The 19276-nt window shown below is 38.2% G+C and overlaps 4 protein-coding genes across 8 annotated transcripts in view; 3 read left to right on the forward strand and 1 right to left on the reverse strand.

Moving 5' to 3' along the window:
* LOC117971126 (zinc finger protein 300-like) overlaps nt 1-10980 on the reverse strand; it is a 199828-nt gene extending 188848 nt beyond the window's left edge. The window contains exons 1-3 of one of the 2 annotated variants that reach the window (XM_034919125.2): nt 10490-10980; nt 4562-4882; nt 1490-4129 (exon numbers count right to left, since the gene is read on the reverse strand). In XM_034919125.2, coding sequence (XP_034775016.2) covers nt 3759-4129; nt 4562-4882; nt 10490-10817 — 1020 coding nt within the window. In that variant the 5' untranslated portion in view covers nt 10818-10980 and the 3' untranslated portion in view covers nt 1490-3758. Of the gene's footprint in view, nt 1-1489; nt 4130-4561; nt 4883-10489 lie in introns of those variants that run through there. The other variant, XM_059017991.1, reaches the window with a different exon arrangement.
* LOC131724953 (oocyte zinc finger protein XlCOF26-like) overlaps nt 1-19276 on the forward strand; it is a 275201-nt gene that overhangs the window by 53552 nt on the left and 202373 nt on the right. The gene's annotated exons all lie outside the window — the stretch shown is intronic.
* The window catches only part of LOC117971128 (zinc finger protein 397-like), a 186936-nt gene that overhangs the window by 32871 nt on the left and 134789 nt on the right, over nt 1-19276 (forward strand). The window lies entirely within an intron of this gene.
* LOC117407738 (zinc finger protein 501-like) overlaps nt 11178-19276 on the forward strand; it is a 34412-nt gene continuing 26313 nt past the window's right edge. Inside the window, exons 1-2 of one of the 4 annotated variants that reach the window (XM_059018064.1) lie at nt 11178-11500; nt 12395-12592. In XM_059018064.1, the coding sequence (XP_058874047.1) occupies nt 12433-12592 (160 nt within the window). In that variant the 5' untranslated portion in view covers nt 11178-11500; nt 12395-12432. The remainder of the gene's footprint in view (nt 11501-12394; nt 12593-19276) is intronic. The other 3 variants (XM_059018067.1, XM_059018063.1, XM_059018066.1) reach the window with 3 other exon arrangements.

Below are 19276 nucleotides of genomic sequence, written 5' to 3' on the forward strand. Positions count from 1 at the left end.
TCGAAAAATAGGTACATTGCAACCGAAACACAGGGTGCCACAGACATGGTGCTGTGGCTGTTGCAACTTTCTTTAAGGTTCTGTTAAGAAGTTCAACTTTATTGAACGACTACAATGACCAAAAGCCTTTGCTTTAAAAGAAATAGAAAAACAGGAAATAGAACAGACAGGAAGAAGATAACGATATAACAAGAGAGAAAGAACTCTACGTGTTTTTTTTTATTTTAACAAAAATATTTTTATTTTTGTTTATTTTATACTTTATACAGGTGCTCAACACAGTTCGTGACAATTATAAAGATTTTTTTTTGTGTGGAAAGTAATCTAGGTGAATTGTACAATCCAAAGAATGATATTTTCTGAGATTTATATAATAAAGAAATTATTATTTTAATGCAACAGGTTTCATTGTCTTTTGAGATATGTAGTGACTTAAGAGCTCTGTAAACAAAACTACTTTTAAGACAGACGTGTAGTAGACAGAAAGTTGTATTGAGTGTCTGGTGTAGGTTCTGCATACTTTGCCTGTATCCTTATTAAAATCCAGATCTCAGAACACATATGGGTTATTATAATACATTTATCAATTTATTTTCTTTAATTAGGTTATTGATAGAGACGCAACAATTAATGGATGCATCGATTATTGATCATCTATTTTTAAACTTCCTGAGCTTCGAGTACATATTGGTGAATCAATGCATCAAATTGGAGCCCAGTTTGAAGTCTCCTGAACATGTTACCAATCACACGGACTATGATTCCCCAGTGTTATGTCCATATGGCCAGTCTTCGAGGAGAATCTGTCATGTGCTTAGTGATGTCATTGATGATGTCATATGTGATGTCAAGTGTGACGAGAAACATACACATAAGGGTGTAGAGTTAAGGTTGCGTGGCTACCTTAACTTGCAATTTCCAAACCTTTAGGACATTTTCAACCAAACCTTAACGTTACTTTAACAAAGTTTTTGACATTGAATTTCCATTGTTTTGCAGAAGGCATCCTGGAAAATCACACAACCACATCTGCCACATAATGCAGTGGTGAAAACACAACTTGAGACATTAAATAGCACAGAAGAAAGAGACACGCACCAAGTATGTACATTTTTTTAAAAGCCAGATTTATTGAAGCTAAATCAAATGTGAAAAATGTTAATCCCTGCCCGAGGCTGGAGAGGTGGGGACAGCTTTGAACAGCAGTGCTGAGGGCAGTTATTCTTCGTGTTGTGTGGCTCTGTCCACTCTCTCTAGATAGAATCATGTAAGAATCCTGCAGGTTTTTAGGCAGTCTGATGCATTGTGTATCATTACACTGAAACCATTGCTCATCTTTTCGCACCCAGGCAACATAGTGACCATGGCTGATGGTTTTCCCTTTGTGGAACACAATTGCCAGAGTTTAAAATGTTTTCCTATCAATTATATATATATATATATATATATATTATATATATATATATATAATCTTCCAGGCTGAGCTTTTATGTCAGGTGGCTGGGTGCTGATTGACTGTTAATGATTCCCACCTGACACAATAAACCTGGGCAGGGAGGAGAATTTAACCCCATCCCTGCCAATATTTACAAGGGCAGAGCCCTGCTCTGCCACAGGAGGATAATTAATTCTGTGTTTGAATTTTAAAATGGTGCTATTTAAATCTGGTGATCCAAAGAATATGCTATAATACAACAAATATAATACTGATATTAATATACAAATAATATGAACAGTGTCTAGAATTTTAATAAACTAATAAACAATATGGGGGGTAATTAATTCTGTGTTTGAATTTTAAAATGGTGTTATATAAATCTGGTGATATGGAGCAGTATGTTTATTTTCTAATGCAGTACAAGTGACATTCCAGATAGGTAATTTTTGGTAGGAATAAACATATAAAATGCATTAATGTCTTTACAAAATCATTTTCATTTTGGAATATTCTTTTAAAAACTGTAAACAGGAGCATGTTATCATTCATGTCTTGTTGTCAACCAGCATTGTGTTACTGTTAAACTTTGCTAAATGTGGACGTCAGTACATACCTCTGAATGAGATCTGTACTGTAACAGTGTCGTTGCTTGCAATTGCTGTACTAGCTACATGCTTCCCCACCAGTATAATTTCATCTTAATTGTACATTAAGTAACACTATACACAGGGTCACTTTCAATTTTCACATTTTATTATTTAAAAAGCACAACAACGTCAGGTAGTAGTGATGTCAGACTTATCTTTGGGATTCAATTTCTGTAAAACTAGGACCCACCCAAAAATATGAATACCTCGTTGGACTATGTGCATGCCGAGCACGGTTACTTAATGTGTTATACTTTTTGAGATACAAAATGATATCTCAATCATTTCTAAAGAAAAAAGAAAAACAGCTGTTTTTTTAACGCCACTCTATCTCAAAAAGTATTCAACCAAGTGCCACCCCGTTCACAGGGTTTGTTCAGCCTGCCAATCCGACCACACGTAAACATTTTCATGCATATCGGTGGAGTTTAATCCCCCTTTTGAGCTGGTTGTAAAATCAACTTTAAACAGGAACTTCGTTCAAACCTTAACTACGTCTGTGCGACCGCAGTCATAATAATACAATAAATTACATTTATTGAATATAATTACATTAGAAACTTGTTTTTTGTAGATATTCTGCCTCTGAAATTAAGTAGAGCTCTCCAATTCATATACTGTTTTTTCAATACCTACATCAAGCATCACCTACACATACTGTATATAGACAACAAATATCATTACAAGCATTTAAACAACAATACAATTCTAAGCTATGCACTGGAAAATCAATACATCACATAGTTACCTTCCTTTATGACTTGGAGGGATGTGCAAAAGTCTCTTTTGAAGAAATAAAGCAGTCCTATGAAGGAGTAAGAAGAATACCAATCCTGCGATGGTCGTTGCTCCGCGGTCCAGCCTGGAGGGATGCAAAGAGAAGCCCAGCGTTTACACCTTGCTCTAGGGGTTTAGACGTGAAGAAGCCAAGTCACAGACCTGCCTTTGTAGCGCTGCAACAGTCGTTTCCTTCTGGTTTTAATCAAAAGCAGAGTTTCCAAGTAAAGGCATTAGATACTGTGGTAATGCAGACACTAAATGGTAAACTTTCAGCGACCTGTATAGAACTTTAAAATTCACCCTTCTCTGTGGAAGATGCACAGCTTTTATTACCAACAGATGGGAGGACACGCGACTTAGCTAATCATATAAACATTGTATTATTATTGGTATTTGTTTAATATAGGCCACATTTTTTAATTCTGTGATCTGCCCCTAGATTGAAACAAAGGCAATTAAGTCTTGCAAGGACCCATGTGTCCCCATCAGTAGATGTGTATTGCTTAATTCATGTTTGCCATCTCAGTCAGTGGAATCTTTTGAAAGCAACATCTCCCGCGTGTATCTCTCTCTTACCAGCAAGACTGTAAAATAATGTCTCCCTCTTTGGAACGAGTTAAAAGTTAATTTGAAACTCTGATGTCTCTGACCGGAATGGTATCCTTTTGTCTGTTTCAAAGTGTAAACGCAGCCTGTGAAATAAACACTTCTGAGGTGCGTTTGTGAAGGAATATTTATTATAAATGTTTTTATATAAAAGATGTTTGTTAAGAAAGGATTTTTAATTCTAAATAGTTTTTTTAATCACATTAATCTCTTCAGTGACAGGGTTTGTGTCTTGCGATAACTTTATGTTTTTAAAGTGTCCCACCAGATTAAATCTTTCCCTACATTCAGGGTTTCACTGCTCTGTGAATTCGTTGGTGTGTTTTAAGGCTCCATGTTCGAGTGAAACTCCTCCCACATTCATTACATTGGTAAGGTTTCTCTCCTGTGTGAATTCGTTGGTGTTTTTTAAGACTTCCTAATTCAGTAAAGCTCTTCCCACAATCATTACAGTGGTGTGGTTTCTCTCCTGTGTGAATTCGGTGGTGATTTTTAAGATGTTCCAATCGAGAGAACCTCTTCTCACATTCATTACAGTGGTAGCGTTTCTCTCCTGTGTGAATACGCTGGTGGATTTTAAGCTGTAATAAACGACTGAAATTCTTTCCACAATCAGCACAGGGAAATGGAGTCCCTCCTGTGTCATTCCCTTCAGGAGCTAGAGGAAAAAAAGAGAAGAGTGACAAAGGTTATTGTAAAGCATTCTTACACAGTCACTGTTCTGCAGGGCTTCCCCTCATAACCACGACCAACTCTTATATGATCAAGACAAATGCTTGAGAATATCACTTTGATTATTAACACACTCTGGTTAATATCACTCACATTTACCAGTCACTGATTTACATCCCACTTAATATCACATTGAGTATAAAGATATAAGTATAAGAGCAGGTTTATATGCAAGTACTGTATTGAAATGTTTTTTCTGGTGACACTTAGCAATCTGAAATCAGGAAAGGCAAATATCTAACAGCATTCGTAAGTGGCATGATAGTGGGTGTACATCTAGCAGATGCCACAGTAGCAAAGACAGGTATGTTGCAACTTGTTAACAGGCAGCTCAATGTTGCTTGTTTTGTATAATTACCTCTAAATCCCAGTTCACATTCAGGTGGACAATCATCACACAGGCTGGATCCCAGCTTGTTATTCTCCTCAAGTGTATAGACATTATTTTCAGCAGGAACTTCCACTGCGATGGGAACACATTCCTGTTCTATGAATTCCTCTTTAATAGGAACACATTCCAGTCGAGGGACCTCTTCATCTTTAACACATGTCAGCTCTGTACCCTGCTTTAGACTTGCACACCACTCCTGGTCAAAGGACTCCTCTAGTTTGTAAACTGCTTCTATCCTTGCCCCCTCTTGTGCTTCAGATTTAGGCATAGCATAGCTCTCTTTGGTATCTGTGTGAAAGAAAATAAATTGTACAACTTTATAACTCTTACTTACTTGCCAGGTTCCTTTCAAAGCCACTTATTAAGAGATGTCATTGGATCATTCCAGTGGAACAATTTATGAGGAGTTTTGTTTAATGGTCTACCCTCACTGGAGCAAACCTCACAGCTGTGGAATACAGCGAGTGTCCCCTAAAAACACAACCAAGTCAATAAACTCTTTACACCCAGGAGCTTGACAGTGGAAGTGGACAGCGAGCTACCAGGAAGACAAAGGCCAGCCCTGCAGGTGTCTGCTTGAGCTCACTGGGCTCCTGGCCAATAGATACAAATCATAAATGATGGCCTCTAGAGACTTCTACTTTTCCAGACACTACAGGATGGGGAGCTGGGAATGAGGCTGGATCCAACATTGCTTCTGAAGTATTTGTGGTGGAGGGATGATCATGTCTCAAATTGAAGCTGAAATAAAACATTTTAAATAACCCTAATTTGTGTTACATTGTTGTGTTATTAAATAAAATATATACAAACGGGGCTCCCGAGTGGCGCATCCAGTAAAGGCGCTCCTCGCAGGATGTGCCCTATAGCCTGGAGATCGCAGGTTCGAATCCAGGTTATGTCACAGCTGACCGTGACCGAGAGTTCCTAGGGGGCGGCGCACAATTGGCTGAGCGCTGCCCGGGTAGGGAGGGCTTAGGTCGGCAGGGGAATCCACGGCTCACCGCGCATCAGCGATCCCTGTGGCCGATAGGGCGCCTGTGGCTCTGCAGCGGAGCCACCAGATCTGTGTTGTCCTCCGGCACTATAGGTCTCGTGGCGTTGCTGTGGATCTGCAGTGCGAAAAATGACGGCTTGGCAGGAGCACATTTCGGAGGACGCGTGTTCCAGCCTCCGTTTCCCGAGTCGGCGTGGGGGTTGCGAGCGGTGAGCCGGGGATACAGATAATAATTGGGCATGCTAAATTGGGGTGAAAACCGGGGTAAAAATAATTGTCGACGACTAAATTTAAAAAAAAAATAAATAAATAAATAAAAAAAAAAAAAAAAAAATAATAAAAAAAAAAAAAAAAATATATACTACAACCCCCATCAACCTCCTGGTTATTTGATTAGGGATTGAATCAAAGTAAACCCCTCTAAATTATTTATATGCTTTAGACTGGAATTTTAAAACCATTTCATTTTCTGTAGAAATGACCCTTATGCTTTTCATTACAAAAAAACATATTCTAATGTATCCATGGCTAATGTATCAAAATTCAAAATAAAGTATTTTTTAAAACAACGTAACAAAATCTAATCCAGTAGGTGCCGTGTAACCGGTGTGGTAAAGTATATGGAAATGTAACAGAGGGGAAGTATATTGGTCCTGCATAACCCAAGAAAATGTAGTCCTAACATTTCAAATACTGTGAAAAGACTTGATTTCCTAGAACGCCTCAACAAACAGGTAAAGAGCTGATAGTTTAAACTTCACCTGTCTGGAGGTTTCAACTCAAGTACCTTGCAATTTTATCAATACTGAATGGTACTGCAGTTGCAATAAAACTAAAAGGCGGAATAATCTGATTAACCAATTATTATTTTTCCCCATTATTTAATATATACTTCATGTAACAGTTTGGGACTGATAATCTGCTGGTTAATGATATAATAGCATACGGTAATTCTTAAAATGCAGCCACGCCTAATCAGAGTGGAAATCCATCCAATCAAAATCATGCATGTGTATAAGAGGATGATAAGAATGCACTAAGGCCCGACAGGGTGTCCGTATACGTCTATATGGATGCCTCAAGGCGTTGTGCGACACGAGGTGAAGCCAAGTGTCTCCAACCCCCAAGAAGTCCATATATTGCACGTATAAGGACACCCTGAAGGGACTTATGGCATTTATAATCCAGGTCAACCAGTGGATTTAAAAAAAAAAAAAAAAGCAGAAATCATGTTTAGGGCAAAAAATGATTTTTTTTTTTATTAAATATACTTACGTCAATAAAGGGACCAAAACAAAATAAACTGAGGAAAAGGAATTGAAACACGCAAAAGTAAGTAAATCTTTAATTTTGATATGTGTTGAATTGTACATTGCCATTGAAAAGATCCACCAGGAGGCGGAGTTGAGACGGCACTGAATTATTTTTTTCTCTCAGTGCAAGACACTGTTGTTTGAGCAGAACGGAAGGACAGGAGGAATTAAAATAAATTCAGTACCATCTCGGATTTCAAGAATGTTTTCAAGGTCTGTGTCAGAGAGGGGTGGATAATTGTTGTGTCTTTCTGCAGCATTTACGAATCGCTAAAATACATTATTAGTGATGAAGTTGGGGGTGAGTGTGTATATTGACAGATTCCCCAGTTTTGTTTTCATTTAGATAGCAGTTTATTCCAGCTCTGAGACTAATGTAGCTTGAAATTGTATATTCGTCTCCTTGGGCATTTCTTACATTTCCATAGAAATCCCTTAGTATTGTAAGATGTTAAAGCTTTACATTAAATTATAATAATATCTGTTTGTACTCCTTTGGACGGCAAGGGAACAGTAAATCCAAAGGCTGTCTCCCTGTGTAATTTCACCGCCAGCAAAAGTGTTCCTGTTTGTCTGAAAGACAGGATAGGAGATTGTTACTTTGTAGTTCAAAGAACCCTTATATAATCAATGTATTCATTTTTAGGGCCATCCACCTCAGTGATTATTCACTTAATAATCTGTTTATTCATTCATTCTACAGGGTGTGTTCTCCTTTCTGCAGATCTGGCAGGGTCTCAGGACTCGATGCTAAATTAAAATACATCACACAGGCGCAACACGGTCAACAAGAGTGAAGACAGCTTGAATCCCATTTGCGATTTTACACCACATGCAATCTCATTTATTTTGTGATTTCCAATAGTGTATTTTAAATTGTAAATACATGCTTCCAAAACACACAAGTGGAGTACAAAAGTGTAAATTTCTGTTCCTCTGCCACTGGTACGCACTCACAACCAACATTCAAGTCCTGGAGATAGCTGCTCTTAGGTAAAAAATAACTTACAGTTCATTACGGACCCTTATCAAATCCTCACTGAAACGCACTGAATGTTTTCTTTTCCCCATCGATAAGGGTCCTGCAGGTTGCTGACTTCAAACTTTTGCTTGCAGTTTACCTCTGATTACGTTTTGGACTGTATCTTTGGATTTTTCTCTGTTCTGGAATTAAACTAAAGGACTGAATTATTTATTTATTTTCGAGAAATATATGAACCTTACAGTACTGTATTAAGATTTTTTTTTAATGTGCATTTTCCACAGTTGAGACAATCTGTTTCTGTTTTAGCTTGAAGTTTTTTTCCTGCTTTGCTATCTTCCAGTTCATTTAATTGATTTTTCATCCATGTGACGGTTTTCTGTCACTGTTTTAAAATAAATAAAAGTTTACCCAGATGATGGGTTAAATGTTTTTAAAATGCAATATAATTTTGTTATTGTTTTGATTGTTGTTAATGTATTTGTGTACAAAATTGCATACGAGTAAAATGTAACCAGTAAACTATCTGTGTGTTAGTGGGCAGGGTTGAACAGCATATAAGCACAGTGGTTTAGCGGGGAAGAAAGAAAGGGAGGTGTTCAGTTGGTCTGCTCGTCAGGAGTGTGATTTAAGCAGTTCAAACATTGTAACAAAATCATTTACATGTTCGGGAAGCCAGTGGGTCACAGAAAATAAGGGTGGCAAATAGTAGTGCTAGGAGGGAGGAAAGAGAATGTATAGTTTGTACCTCTGTGCCTGAAACCCTTATATTTGTATTCTGTGAAGCTGTGCTCATAACTGTTTATATCCTGTGCTATAAATAATCATTCTATTTTCTCTACATATAACACCAATGTGGTGAGTCTCCAGTGATTTCCAGGCTCTGGTTGACGTGATTGTAGTGGAGAGGAGGTCGCAGGATTTTCCACTCCTTCACAATCCAAATCGGTATGTCTACTTAATACTTTTGGGATTTTTTTTTTTTTTTTTTTGCTGGTAGCTGGTCACTCAGTTTAATAGATACTGTACCTTTTGTACGTTTAATTCCTGGGTAAACAAGACCTGTTTGGAGCCAGGTCGTGACAAAGACACTGTATTATTGAATCATTGAACTTGAATCTGTGTTTCTGTAACTTTATTACTGAGAATGTTTGGATTTTGTCAGTAAGCAGATTATTTAACTGACCGTTAGAAAGGGAAACTATATAGTTAGTTAGAGCTCCCAGAAGTTTGATTTTCCTTAAAAGTATCAAACTTAAGGCACAAAGTGCAGTGTTTGACAAATACAAGCGTATTATTCCAGTGTGTTGTGTCCACCACCATCAGCATCAGGACCCCAAAAATATGACAAAGTCACCCAGACTTAAATATCAATCATTTATCTACAAATATATCTGCAGGCAAACAGTTTAATCAAGCATGAACACTCAATTTGCTGCTGTATACTGATATCAAAGCTCACAAATCATTATCCTAGCCCTCTGCAATATGGTTTGTTAAAGTCTCTATGGGACTATAGGTTTACTTAATTTACAAGCCACAGTTTACTCCATATAAGACATCACTTTACCAGGATAGCCATTTAAGTTTATTAATTAGGCTGGTTATGGTTTATCAATATAGACTAGTAATTGCTATTAGTATTGCTGTTAATACAAATGTATTAAGTGGTGTGTATAGGGTTGTATGCCACTCCCTCTCCCCCATTATTCTACTACAGTACTTACTCAGTGATTGGGCTAGTTTTGGGAGCTTTGCACTGGATTTTAGCTTTGATTGGGCTATAAACTGGCTACCAAACCGGGCAACACTGAATACGAGTGTTTTGCAATGTTACTGGAGCACTGTAAGGCAGACCTATCTCGGTGCAGTAAACAAACACAAAATCTTTACAAAAGAAGAAAAATGGTAACATCAAAAGGCACAACGACCTATTTTCCAATTTATATATGTGTGTGTTTCGTGTTTGTGGATCAGATGCATGGACCAAGCCAGCTGTTTCGGTTAGCTGCCATCTTGCAGGGCTTTGTAGCCACAGTGAATAGTTACACCTTGCACCACATGATCAGGGTCCCTGGCATGATTTTTTTCTTTCTTTTGCCATGATTTGGCAATATTTTTTTCCTTTGCAAATGTTTTCAGTTGTTCATTTTTTTTGTGGATGCTTTTGGTACCTTTTGTATATATGGTGATAACTCCTTTATTGTCCAATGTGTTAAAACAAACAAAAATGTCCATGTTCGTTACATTGTACACTGTCAGACTTGAGCTGGCCATGTTAAAATAAATGTTATAAATAATAAACGTGTTTTTTTCTTTCTAAAAAGCATCTCTATCTGTGTTTTTGGTATTAAAGTATTAAACACGGTGTCTGACTTTTTTTTCTATGGAAGCCGGAAGCCCAGTGTGTGCACATTCATTTAATGTATGGGATTTACCTGTAACCTTTATAGTTAAAGCGTTACAGGCACACATCTAAAAAAAGACGAACACAGTTTGTACCCTAAAGAGAAATTCTAAGCAAGAATTTACCAATAAACTTGACTAAAATGTTATTTAGAGTTGGAATGACCAAGCAATGCCATCACAAAAATCATTCTTACCTTGAAATAATCCCTGGTTCTCGTTCCTCTGAAAGTCTTGTTCATTGCAGTCGGGGTTCATGTTTCTGAGAGGTTGTTTAATGTCTGCATCTGCAGCGTTCATGCATTCCCGCACTGCTTTCAACTCGCTCTCTGATATTTCCAATCTCAGCTTCAGACTTTCATTCTCTTTCTCCTTTCCAGCCATTTCCATTCGGAATTCAGTGAATTTGCCGCCGACAACTTTTGTGATTTGGCACAAGACGGTGTCTACAGCCGCTTTCACTGCGTGCTCGATGGTAGAGGCGAGCTCGTCTTGAAAGAACGACACGGAGACGCTGACGTCCATCTTCACTGACTGTTAGCTTGAGACTCGAGTAGCGGAATCCTGTTTGCTTTTAATTTAGTTTTGTGTTTGTTCACTGGAGAATTAACATTCTTATACAGTCAGCACTTGGACTGATAAAGAAAGAAAACAAACACACAACGTTAAGTTACTTTGCAAGGAGTAACTTTGTCTCTGAATCCTGCAGAGGGCGTACCTGGTTTGAACCGTCGCGTATTATTGGCTGTAGAAAATCTCTTAACCCAGCTTGCGAATCTGATTGGCTGGCCTCCCTGTCAAAAGAAGGGCGGGATCGCGTTGAGAAGACGCGGTTATGAAGCTGGATTCCTGAGTTTGCCATGTTGGCTCTGACTGCGTTGTGTTTTAATTCGCCATGTCTTATTTCGGATCTGAAATGGCGACAGTTTCGTATCTCGACTTTGATCTTCCAGTACGCAACGAGCTTCGTATTGCAAAGCTGCTGCTTGAACCGTGACAGCGCGGGTCAGTGTTGTGTTTTCTTTGATTTATTAACAGATGGGACTGTTTGTTTTCTTTTTTTTTGTTTATCTGAACGGTTTTAGTTAAAGTGGCGGTTTAGATGTGAAACGGAAGTCTTGAGATCGACTGAAATAAGAAACAGCAACTTACGCCGACTGCAGAGAGAGAGAGAGAGATACAGAGGAGAGAGGTAAACAAAACTCAAGGTAATTTGATTCATTGTGCTTTTTTTTTTTAGACATACTACAATACAGTACACTACATATCAATTTCAAAACGCAATTTGAAAACTGAACTGCACCACAATGAAGTTTTAATTGTATTTACATGTATAGTTACAGGAGAGCCTTTTGATGCGGTTGTCCCATATGTATTAAATGTGTAGGAGGGTGAGGTTCAAACGTAATTCTAGATTTCAACAAACAAAATCCGAAGTAAATTATTACGTTTTTAGCTACAGCTCTGGACAAAAGTTTATCATCACCTAGACTTTTTAGGATTGAGACATAATAAACAAAACTAAAGTAACCGTAATTTAGATGTTTAATTTAACATCATGTAATCAAATAATCTACAAAATGATATCGCAAAAATATACCAGAAGTCATAACAGTAGTACGAAATTTCATGTTAGATTTTGAAATGTCACATTTTTCTTTCATTGTCAGTTTTTCATTCAGTATATGGAAAACTAGAACACAATATGTAATTCAGTATGTTAACATAACATCATTAAGCACACTTAGTTAATTCTATAGGGTGATGCTAAACTTTTGGCCACATCTGTATGGTTAGGTGGGACTATTCAACCTCGTTGATATGTTCCATAATAACTTCTCATGCATATTAAAGGTTTATCCAATGTAACAAACCCGTGTTTTAGGGGTGGAATAGCCTTGCATGCCTTTTGAAAGTTTCTTCAATCTGTTGCAGGACACAGAGGAATTTATATTACAAAGGTGCAGTAGATATCAAGAACATTTCAAATTTTGGATTCATATAATAGTTTTCAAAAGTGTGAGTTCTACAGAAATTCAAATAAAAGTACTTTATATGCATTCTTAAGTGACCAACTAAAAGTCTTGTCTCCTTTTCTTCAGTGAGAACGGATCAGCTTCACTCAAAGGAAGTTTCTGAGATGGAAGCAGCTCACATCAGCCCAGAGCTTCCTATTCGATGGGTTGTTTCTGCAGACAGGACTGTTGAGATCAAGGAGGAAGTGACTGAGCTGGGGTGTGACCAGGCCAATGAGCGGATCCTGCAGGAGGAAACGCCACCTTCTAGCATCACTGAGAGAGGTGAGTGACACTGGGATGCAGATCTATAGAGGGGGGGCTTTATTGAAACAGGGGAAGAAAGCCTGTGGAATACACTGTGTTAGGTGGTCATTTATTTCTGTTTATAAAACAGCTTGGAAAAATAACAACCTCTGATTGGTTAAACAGCATCACATGACCGTATATATATATATATATATATATATATATATATATATATATATATATAGCGTATACGCACGGCTCGCATACTAATGAGCCACTTCACACTGTGGGTGCGTTAAGTAACTGAGCAGCTCAGTGAAAGAACCAGTTTAACGGCTTGCTCAGTTCTGCACCTCCAGAGCCAATTAGGCTTCACGACAAATTTTCAAAATCATGTTCAAAATGTCAAATGCTCAAAACAATGTCCAAAATGTCAAATGCTCAAAAAATGTCCAAAATGTCAAATGCTCAAAACAATGTCCAAAATGTGCCCAAATTTATGTTTCTAGGACCTAAATCAATAAATATTCACAATTTAAAAAAACAATTCTGTTGTATTTATTGTGGTGTGTACTATAGAGGGTTTACCAAGACAAGAAAATACGTAGACTCTCCCACTGCAGCTGCTTGTCTCTAATTGAGACTTTGTATTCTGGGTCATTGACAGTTTCCTTCAAAACCATTATTTTAGTACAGTATCAGTTCACTGAAATATCTTCCTCAGAAACTTTGCTAAGGCTGCAGGTATCATCACCTGGTTCAGAAGCATTTTTACAGTAGAAAAATGCAAAGTTAATACGGTGGTGATGATGGGGATTGACAGTAAGGTGGGAGTGGATGGAATGCTCCAGTGTGAGGCTGGCTGAGAAAGCTGAGAATTTGTTTTATTATTTAGCAGACGCCTTTATCCAAGGCGACTTACAGAGACTAGGGTGTGTGAACTATGCATCAGCTGCATTCACTTACAATTACGTCCCACCCGAAAGACGGACCACAAGGAGGTTAAGTGACTTGCTCAGGGTCACACAATGAGTCAGTGGCTGAGGTGGGATTTGAACCGGGGACCTCCTGGTTGCAAGCCCTTTTCTTTATCCACTGGACCACACAGCCTCCACACAGCACTGAGACTTTTTTGTACAGGACATTGAATAATTGAATAAAGTGACCTTTTCCGTCACATGTTCATAGGAACATGAACATAACAGGAACGGTATCAATACTGCGTAAACCAGTATACCTGGTATATTTTCAGAAATGATCATGTGGAAACTGCCATCAAATGGGTTATTTAACATGAAACTACATTGCTGTTTTTTATCAACTTGAACTAACGTTAACTGCAGTCACCATTTTCACTCATTATAGAACTATGTGCAGTATATAAAATACCAGGAAATGTAACGATATTACTTAAATGTCAGGGAAGATAACTATGTAAATTCCAGGGAAGTGAACACATTTCTTTATTATTCAGTTACTATCATAATGGCTTTTGTTTTAACTCCAAAAATGCCATGCAAGTAACACTAAATCTGATTCTGTTGATTATTATGTTTTGTTAAAGGTAGTTTTGAGGGTTATGAGGGAAGCTCTATAGAAGAGTAAATGTGTAAGAATGCTTTACAATAACCTTTGTCTCTCCTTTCTTTCTTTCTTTCTTTCTTTCTTTCTTTCTTTCTTTCTTTCTCTTCTAAAGTAGATGAAGGACAACACGACTCCACACCATCAGCCCAGTGCAACAAGTCTTCCAGTGGCAAACCGCAGGGCAAGAAACACAAATACAGTAATTTATCAAACCTTAAAAGACACAAGCATGGTCACAAAAGGAAAAAACCACACCACTGTAATGAATGTGAGAAGTGGTTCTCTCAGTTGCAACATCTTAAAAATCACCAGCGAATTCACACAGGAGAGAGACCACACCACTGTAATGATTGTGAGAAGCGCTTTACTGAATTAAGAAGTCTTAAAAGACATAAACAAATTCACACAGGAGAGAGACCACACCTCTGTAATGAATGTGAGAAGAGGTTCTCTCGATTGGAACATCTTAAAGGCCACCAGCGAATTCACACAGGAGAGAAACCACACCACTGAAATGAATGTGGAAGGAGTTTCAATCGAACGGAGAGCCTTAAAAGACACCAGCTAACTCACACAGGAGAGAAACCATATCACTGTAATGATTGTGGGAAGAACTTCGCTGAATTAGGCAGTCTTAAAAGACACGAACGAATTCACACAGCAGTGCTGGCCTGAATGTTGAAAAAGGTTTAATCTGGTAGAACACATTAAAAACTGGGAAATTCTCACAAGACAAAAACGTTGTCACTGAAGAGATTAAGGTGATTAAAACCCTATTTCTAATGCATTTGGAGTTCTAAAAAAATCATTTTTTAACAAACATGCCTCATAAAAAAAAAAAAAACACAACATTACTTGACAAAGACACCTCTGGAGTGTTTATTGCAGAGGCCTCAGGGTTAGAAACTAAAAATATTGTGGGACTAGTACCTTTTGAAATGTGCTAGTCCTGATGTAAACTTACTAGTCCTTATGTGAAGTGTCTAAGTTGGAATCAACAATAAAAAAAAATAAACACCGTTATAAATTTTGATTTTTTTTATTCATTTTTTTTTTTTTAACAAAGGCACCTTAGTAAACACTCCTACAGATCAATCAATCACCTGTTTGTACCTCGTTACTGAACGACTACTGTACTGTGTGTGAGAAACTGACAACACCAGACGAGATGACAGAGGAAAAAAATCTCTCAGCCGTGTCGCCTTGCCGACCATGAAGCTCCGCCTGCAATTGACACCGATGACACAAATAAAATGTTTACTTTATTGTTAATTACATGTGTTGCTATTTGCAAAAATGCTGGCTGGTTTGTGGAGTTGGGGGTTACAGCCTGTGAGTGATTAAATAACTATGAATTACTACCTACAATAATTAATTTGCTCATGTATGTCATGGATGTTAGATTGCAGGTGTGCGCCACCTTGTGGCTCATTGTTATACCACTTCCTGTGTTTTGTACCTTTGCCCCTGTTTGTGTATCATTTGTTCAAAATGGCTTTGATTCACTGACAGCTTGTAGTTGTCTTTATTTCTACATCAGAAACAAAGTACACACTCGGTCTTCACTAAAGTCCCAATTAAACACAGTATGTTTCACTGTAGCTCTCGGGATGAAATTGTTAGCTAGGTGGAAATGTTGTTTTAAAATTAGCAGTGGGAGAAAAACGCTTCAGCAAGTACAGTGGAATCTGCCATAACTATTGGACACTGAATCTACTATGTTGGATATGAATGAGAGCATAACAAATACAAAAGATAAATGCTGATCTTTTCAAGAAAGCTGGGGGACTTTGTATACATGGATTTTAATATGTGAAGGATCGCCTTCCGGTTTGTCAGAGCCGCCAGTGAATGTTTTACTTTTTAAACGCTGCAATAACAGTTCTGATTGTGACGCATCCACACTATAATTTGACAGAACAGGCGATTTATTTACACTATGCGGGACCTTATTTTTCCCCCATTGGTGCTTGAGCCCCGAGCACTCACGGAATCGCCTTGGGCGAGCGTGAGTTTCTAACCCTGGGCCTGCACTTACACTTTGAAACAGACAAAAGGATGACAGTCCAATCGGAGACATCAGAGCTAGAAACAAAACACTCTTAACACATTCCAAAGAGGGAGACACTGTTTCAAACCCTCGCTGGTAAGAGAGAGACGTGCCGAGATGTTTATCTCATGGAAGATGTTGCTTTCTGCTATCCCACTGACTGAGACTGCAATGAACATCTATTGATGGGGACACATGGGTCCGTACCAGGACTTCATTGCCTTTGTTTCAATCTAGGGGCGTGTCACAGAACTAAACAGTAATACAACATTTATATGATTGGCTATGCCACATGTCCTCCCATCTGCTGATAATGAAAGCTGTGCATCTTCCACAGAGGCGGGTGAATCTAGAAGTTCGATATGGGTCGCTGAAATTTTACTATTTTCTGTCTGCATTACCACAGTAACTATTCCCTGTACTTGGAAACTGCCAGGAAACACTGTTTGTCAACTGCTAAAAAGTTATTAAAACCTGGATTAAAAGACTGTTGCAGCGCTACAAAGGCAAACGCTGGACTTCTCCTTGCATCCCTCCAGGCTGGACCAAGAAGCAATGACCATCGCGCCATTGTTATTCTTCTTCATAAGACTGCTTTATTTCTTCAAAAGAGACTTTTGCACTTCCCTCCAAGTCATAAAGGAAGGTAACTATATGATGTATTGAATTTGCAGTGCATAGCTTAGAATGATATTGTTTTAAATGCTTGTAGTGATATTTGTTGTCTATATACAGTATGTGTAGGTGGTAATTGATGTAGGTGTTTCTGAAGTATTGCTCATAACTAGTAGTTTTTTTTCAAAAGTATTTGGCTTCTGAATAAACTTTTCTCCAAGCAGTCTGTTCTTTTTCTTTGGTTTGTTAAACAGCACTATCAAGCATTTAGTGGAACCCAAGGCGTAAAAGATATTGTTAAACTGAGCCCTTCTAATATCTCATGTGTTCCAAGTAAAAATATATGTTCACAACCAGTGATCCTGCTAAAATAAGAAGTGTATTTTTACTTACAATACATCGATCTGTGGTGGACCAATTAATACATTAACTTATTAAAATCAAATGAACATTTGTGATTGCAGCATTTTATGCAAGTAATATGTATGTACAGTAGTCTCCAGCTAAGAGAACACCCCTCGGGAAGCAAGCAAAGTGTTCTTATAGCTGAAGTGTTCTCCAAGACGGAGTTAGCCACCAGACACAATATGAATCAATTAATAAATAAATACATATATATTACTTGTCATGACGCATGTGCATCAACATATGAAATGAACTGAATAAGTAAAAGTAAAACAATAGGTAAGTGTATGTTAATAAACTATGATAATAAAAGTAACAGACAAACTAATGCTAATAAAACTAAAGCAAAACAAAATGGTCAAAAAGCTTAATCGCTATTGTGACAGAAATACAATGATTCTTGGTTGTAAATCTCCCTCCCGACCTGTGAGGGCGCTAAACAGCGAGAACAGAGTTCCCTGGACGGGCTGGCCTGACAGTTCTTTCCCAGGGTTCAAGGGAAGTCGGCCAGCTAGGAAGGGGGCGGAACACTGTTGCATTAACGCATTGACTCGGAAGGGAAACGACGTGGCAGTCACTCGTTTACCAATGGTTCATGCGTGACGGCATAAAAGGAGGCGGAGAGATGCAATCTGTTCCTTCGCTTTGGTTTGTAATTTGAGACCTGAATGGACCGTGAGAGACGGTGATTTATACGCACCGTGTGTTGTTTATTTAGCAGATTTTATTTAGCAGATGCCTTTATCCAAGGCGACTTACAGAGACTAGGGTGTGTGAACTATGCATCAGCTGCAGAGTCACTTACAATTACGTCTCACCCGAAAGACGGAGCACAAGGTGGTTAAGTGACTTGCTCAGGGTCACACAATGAGTCAGTGGCTGAGGTGGGATTTGTTGTCTGTAATTGTTTTCTTATATATGACTAGACGGCTAACATGATTCCAGAGCTATCGCCGTGTATCCATGGTGAACGAATCGCTATCAGTGCCAAGAGGGTGTTCTTTTAAGAAAAGTTCCTGTTCGTTTAGCCGGAGCATTTACAATGGGGTAAAATCCGTTTCACCACAAGGGTGATCTCCCTTAGGTGAAGTGTTCTCTTAAAAGGTGTTCCTATATGCAGAGTCTACTGTATCCGGTGATCTGATCCAAGCATTCAAAATCCTAAAAGGTATAGACAGTGTCGACCCAGGGGACTTTTTTGACCTGAAAAAAAGAAACAAGGACCAGGGGTCACAAATGGAGATTAGATAAAGGGGCATTCAGAACAGAAAATAGGAGGCACTTTTTTACACAGAGAATTGTGAGGGTCTGGAACCAACTCCCCAGTAATGTTGTTGAAGCTGACACCCTGGGATCCTTCAAGAAGCTGCTTAATGAGATTCTGGGATCAATAAGCTACTAACAACCAAACGAGCAAGATGGGCTGAATGGCCTCTTCTCGTTTGTAAACTTTCTTATGTTCTTATCCCAAGTTATTATGCATACTGTATTTGGACTGTTTTTAAACATATTGCGAAACATCTCCACCGACATTAACTCCAGCCCTAACTAAGCTAACACCCGTGATCACCTTAATTATACACCTGCCGTTGGAGCCTTAATTAATTATTTAATCACGGCTCCAGCCACATTACCACGTGTTTTTGCAGGGAGGATTTTTACTCCCTCCCTGCCACCTCTATATTCCCCACACATCATTGTCAGTTAAAGCTGCATTACACACTTGTTTCATCATTCTTCTCAGGCGCCCTATACCCAACAGAAAAAATAAACAAATTAAACTTTTTTTTTCCTTTTACAGATGATAAACAGCTGATGTGATAGTGTTTAATAACATCCCCCATTCTCCTATTGAATTAAAAAAAAACTGACTATTTTGGTTCTGCAAAAACATACAAAAAATACAAATATCTTACAGGTAATAGTGACACAAAATAACGTGCATGATAATTGAGACCAACTGGTGTTGAAAGAATGCCAAAGCAAAGAGTATATCATTGTCAGTTTTAAATAGGGTACCCCTAATTTCAAAAGAAAAACAAAAAGTGTACTTTCATACAGCAGGT

The sequence above is a fragment of the Acipenser ruthenus genome, chromosome 58 (assembly GCF_902713425.1).
Source record: "Acipenser ruthenus chromosome 58, fAciRut3.2 maternal haplotype, whole genome shotgun sequence".
Taxonomy (NCBI): domain Eukaryota; kingdom Metazoa; phylum Chordata; class Actinopteri; order Acipenseriformes; family Acipenseridae; genus Acipenser; species Acipenser ruthenus.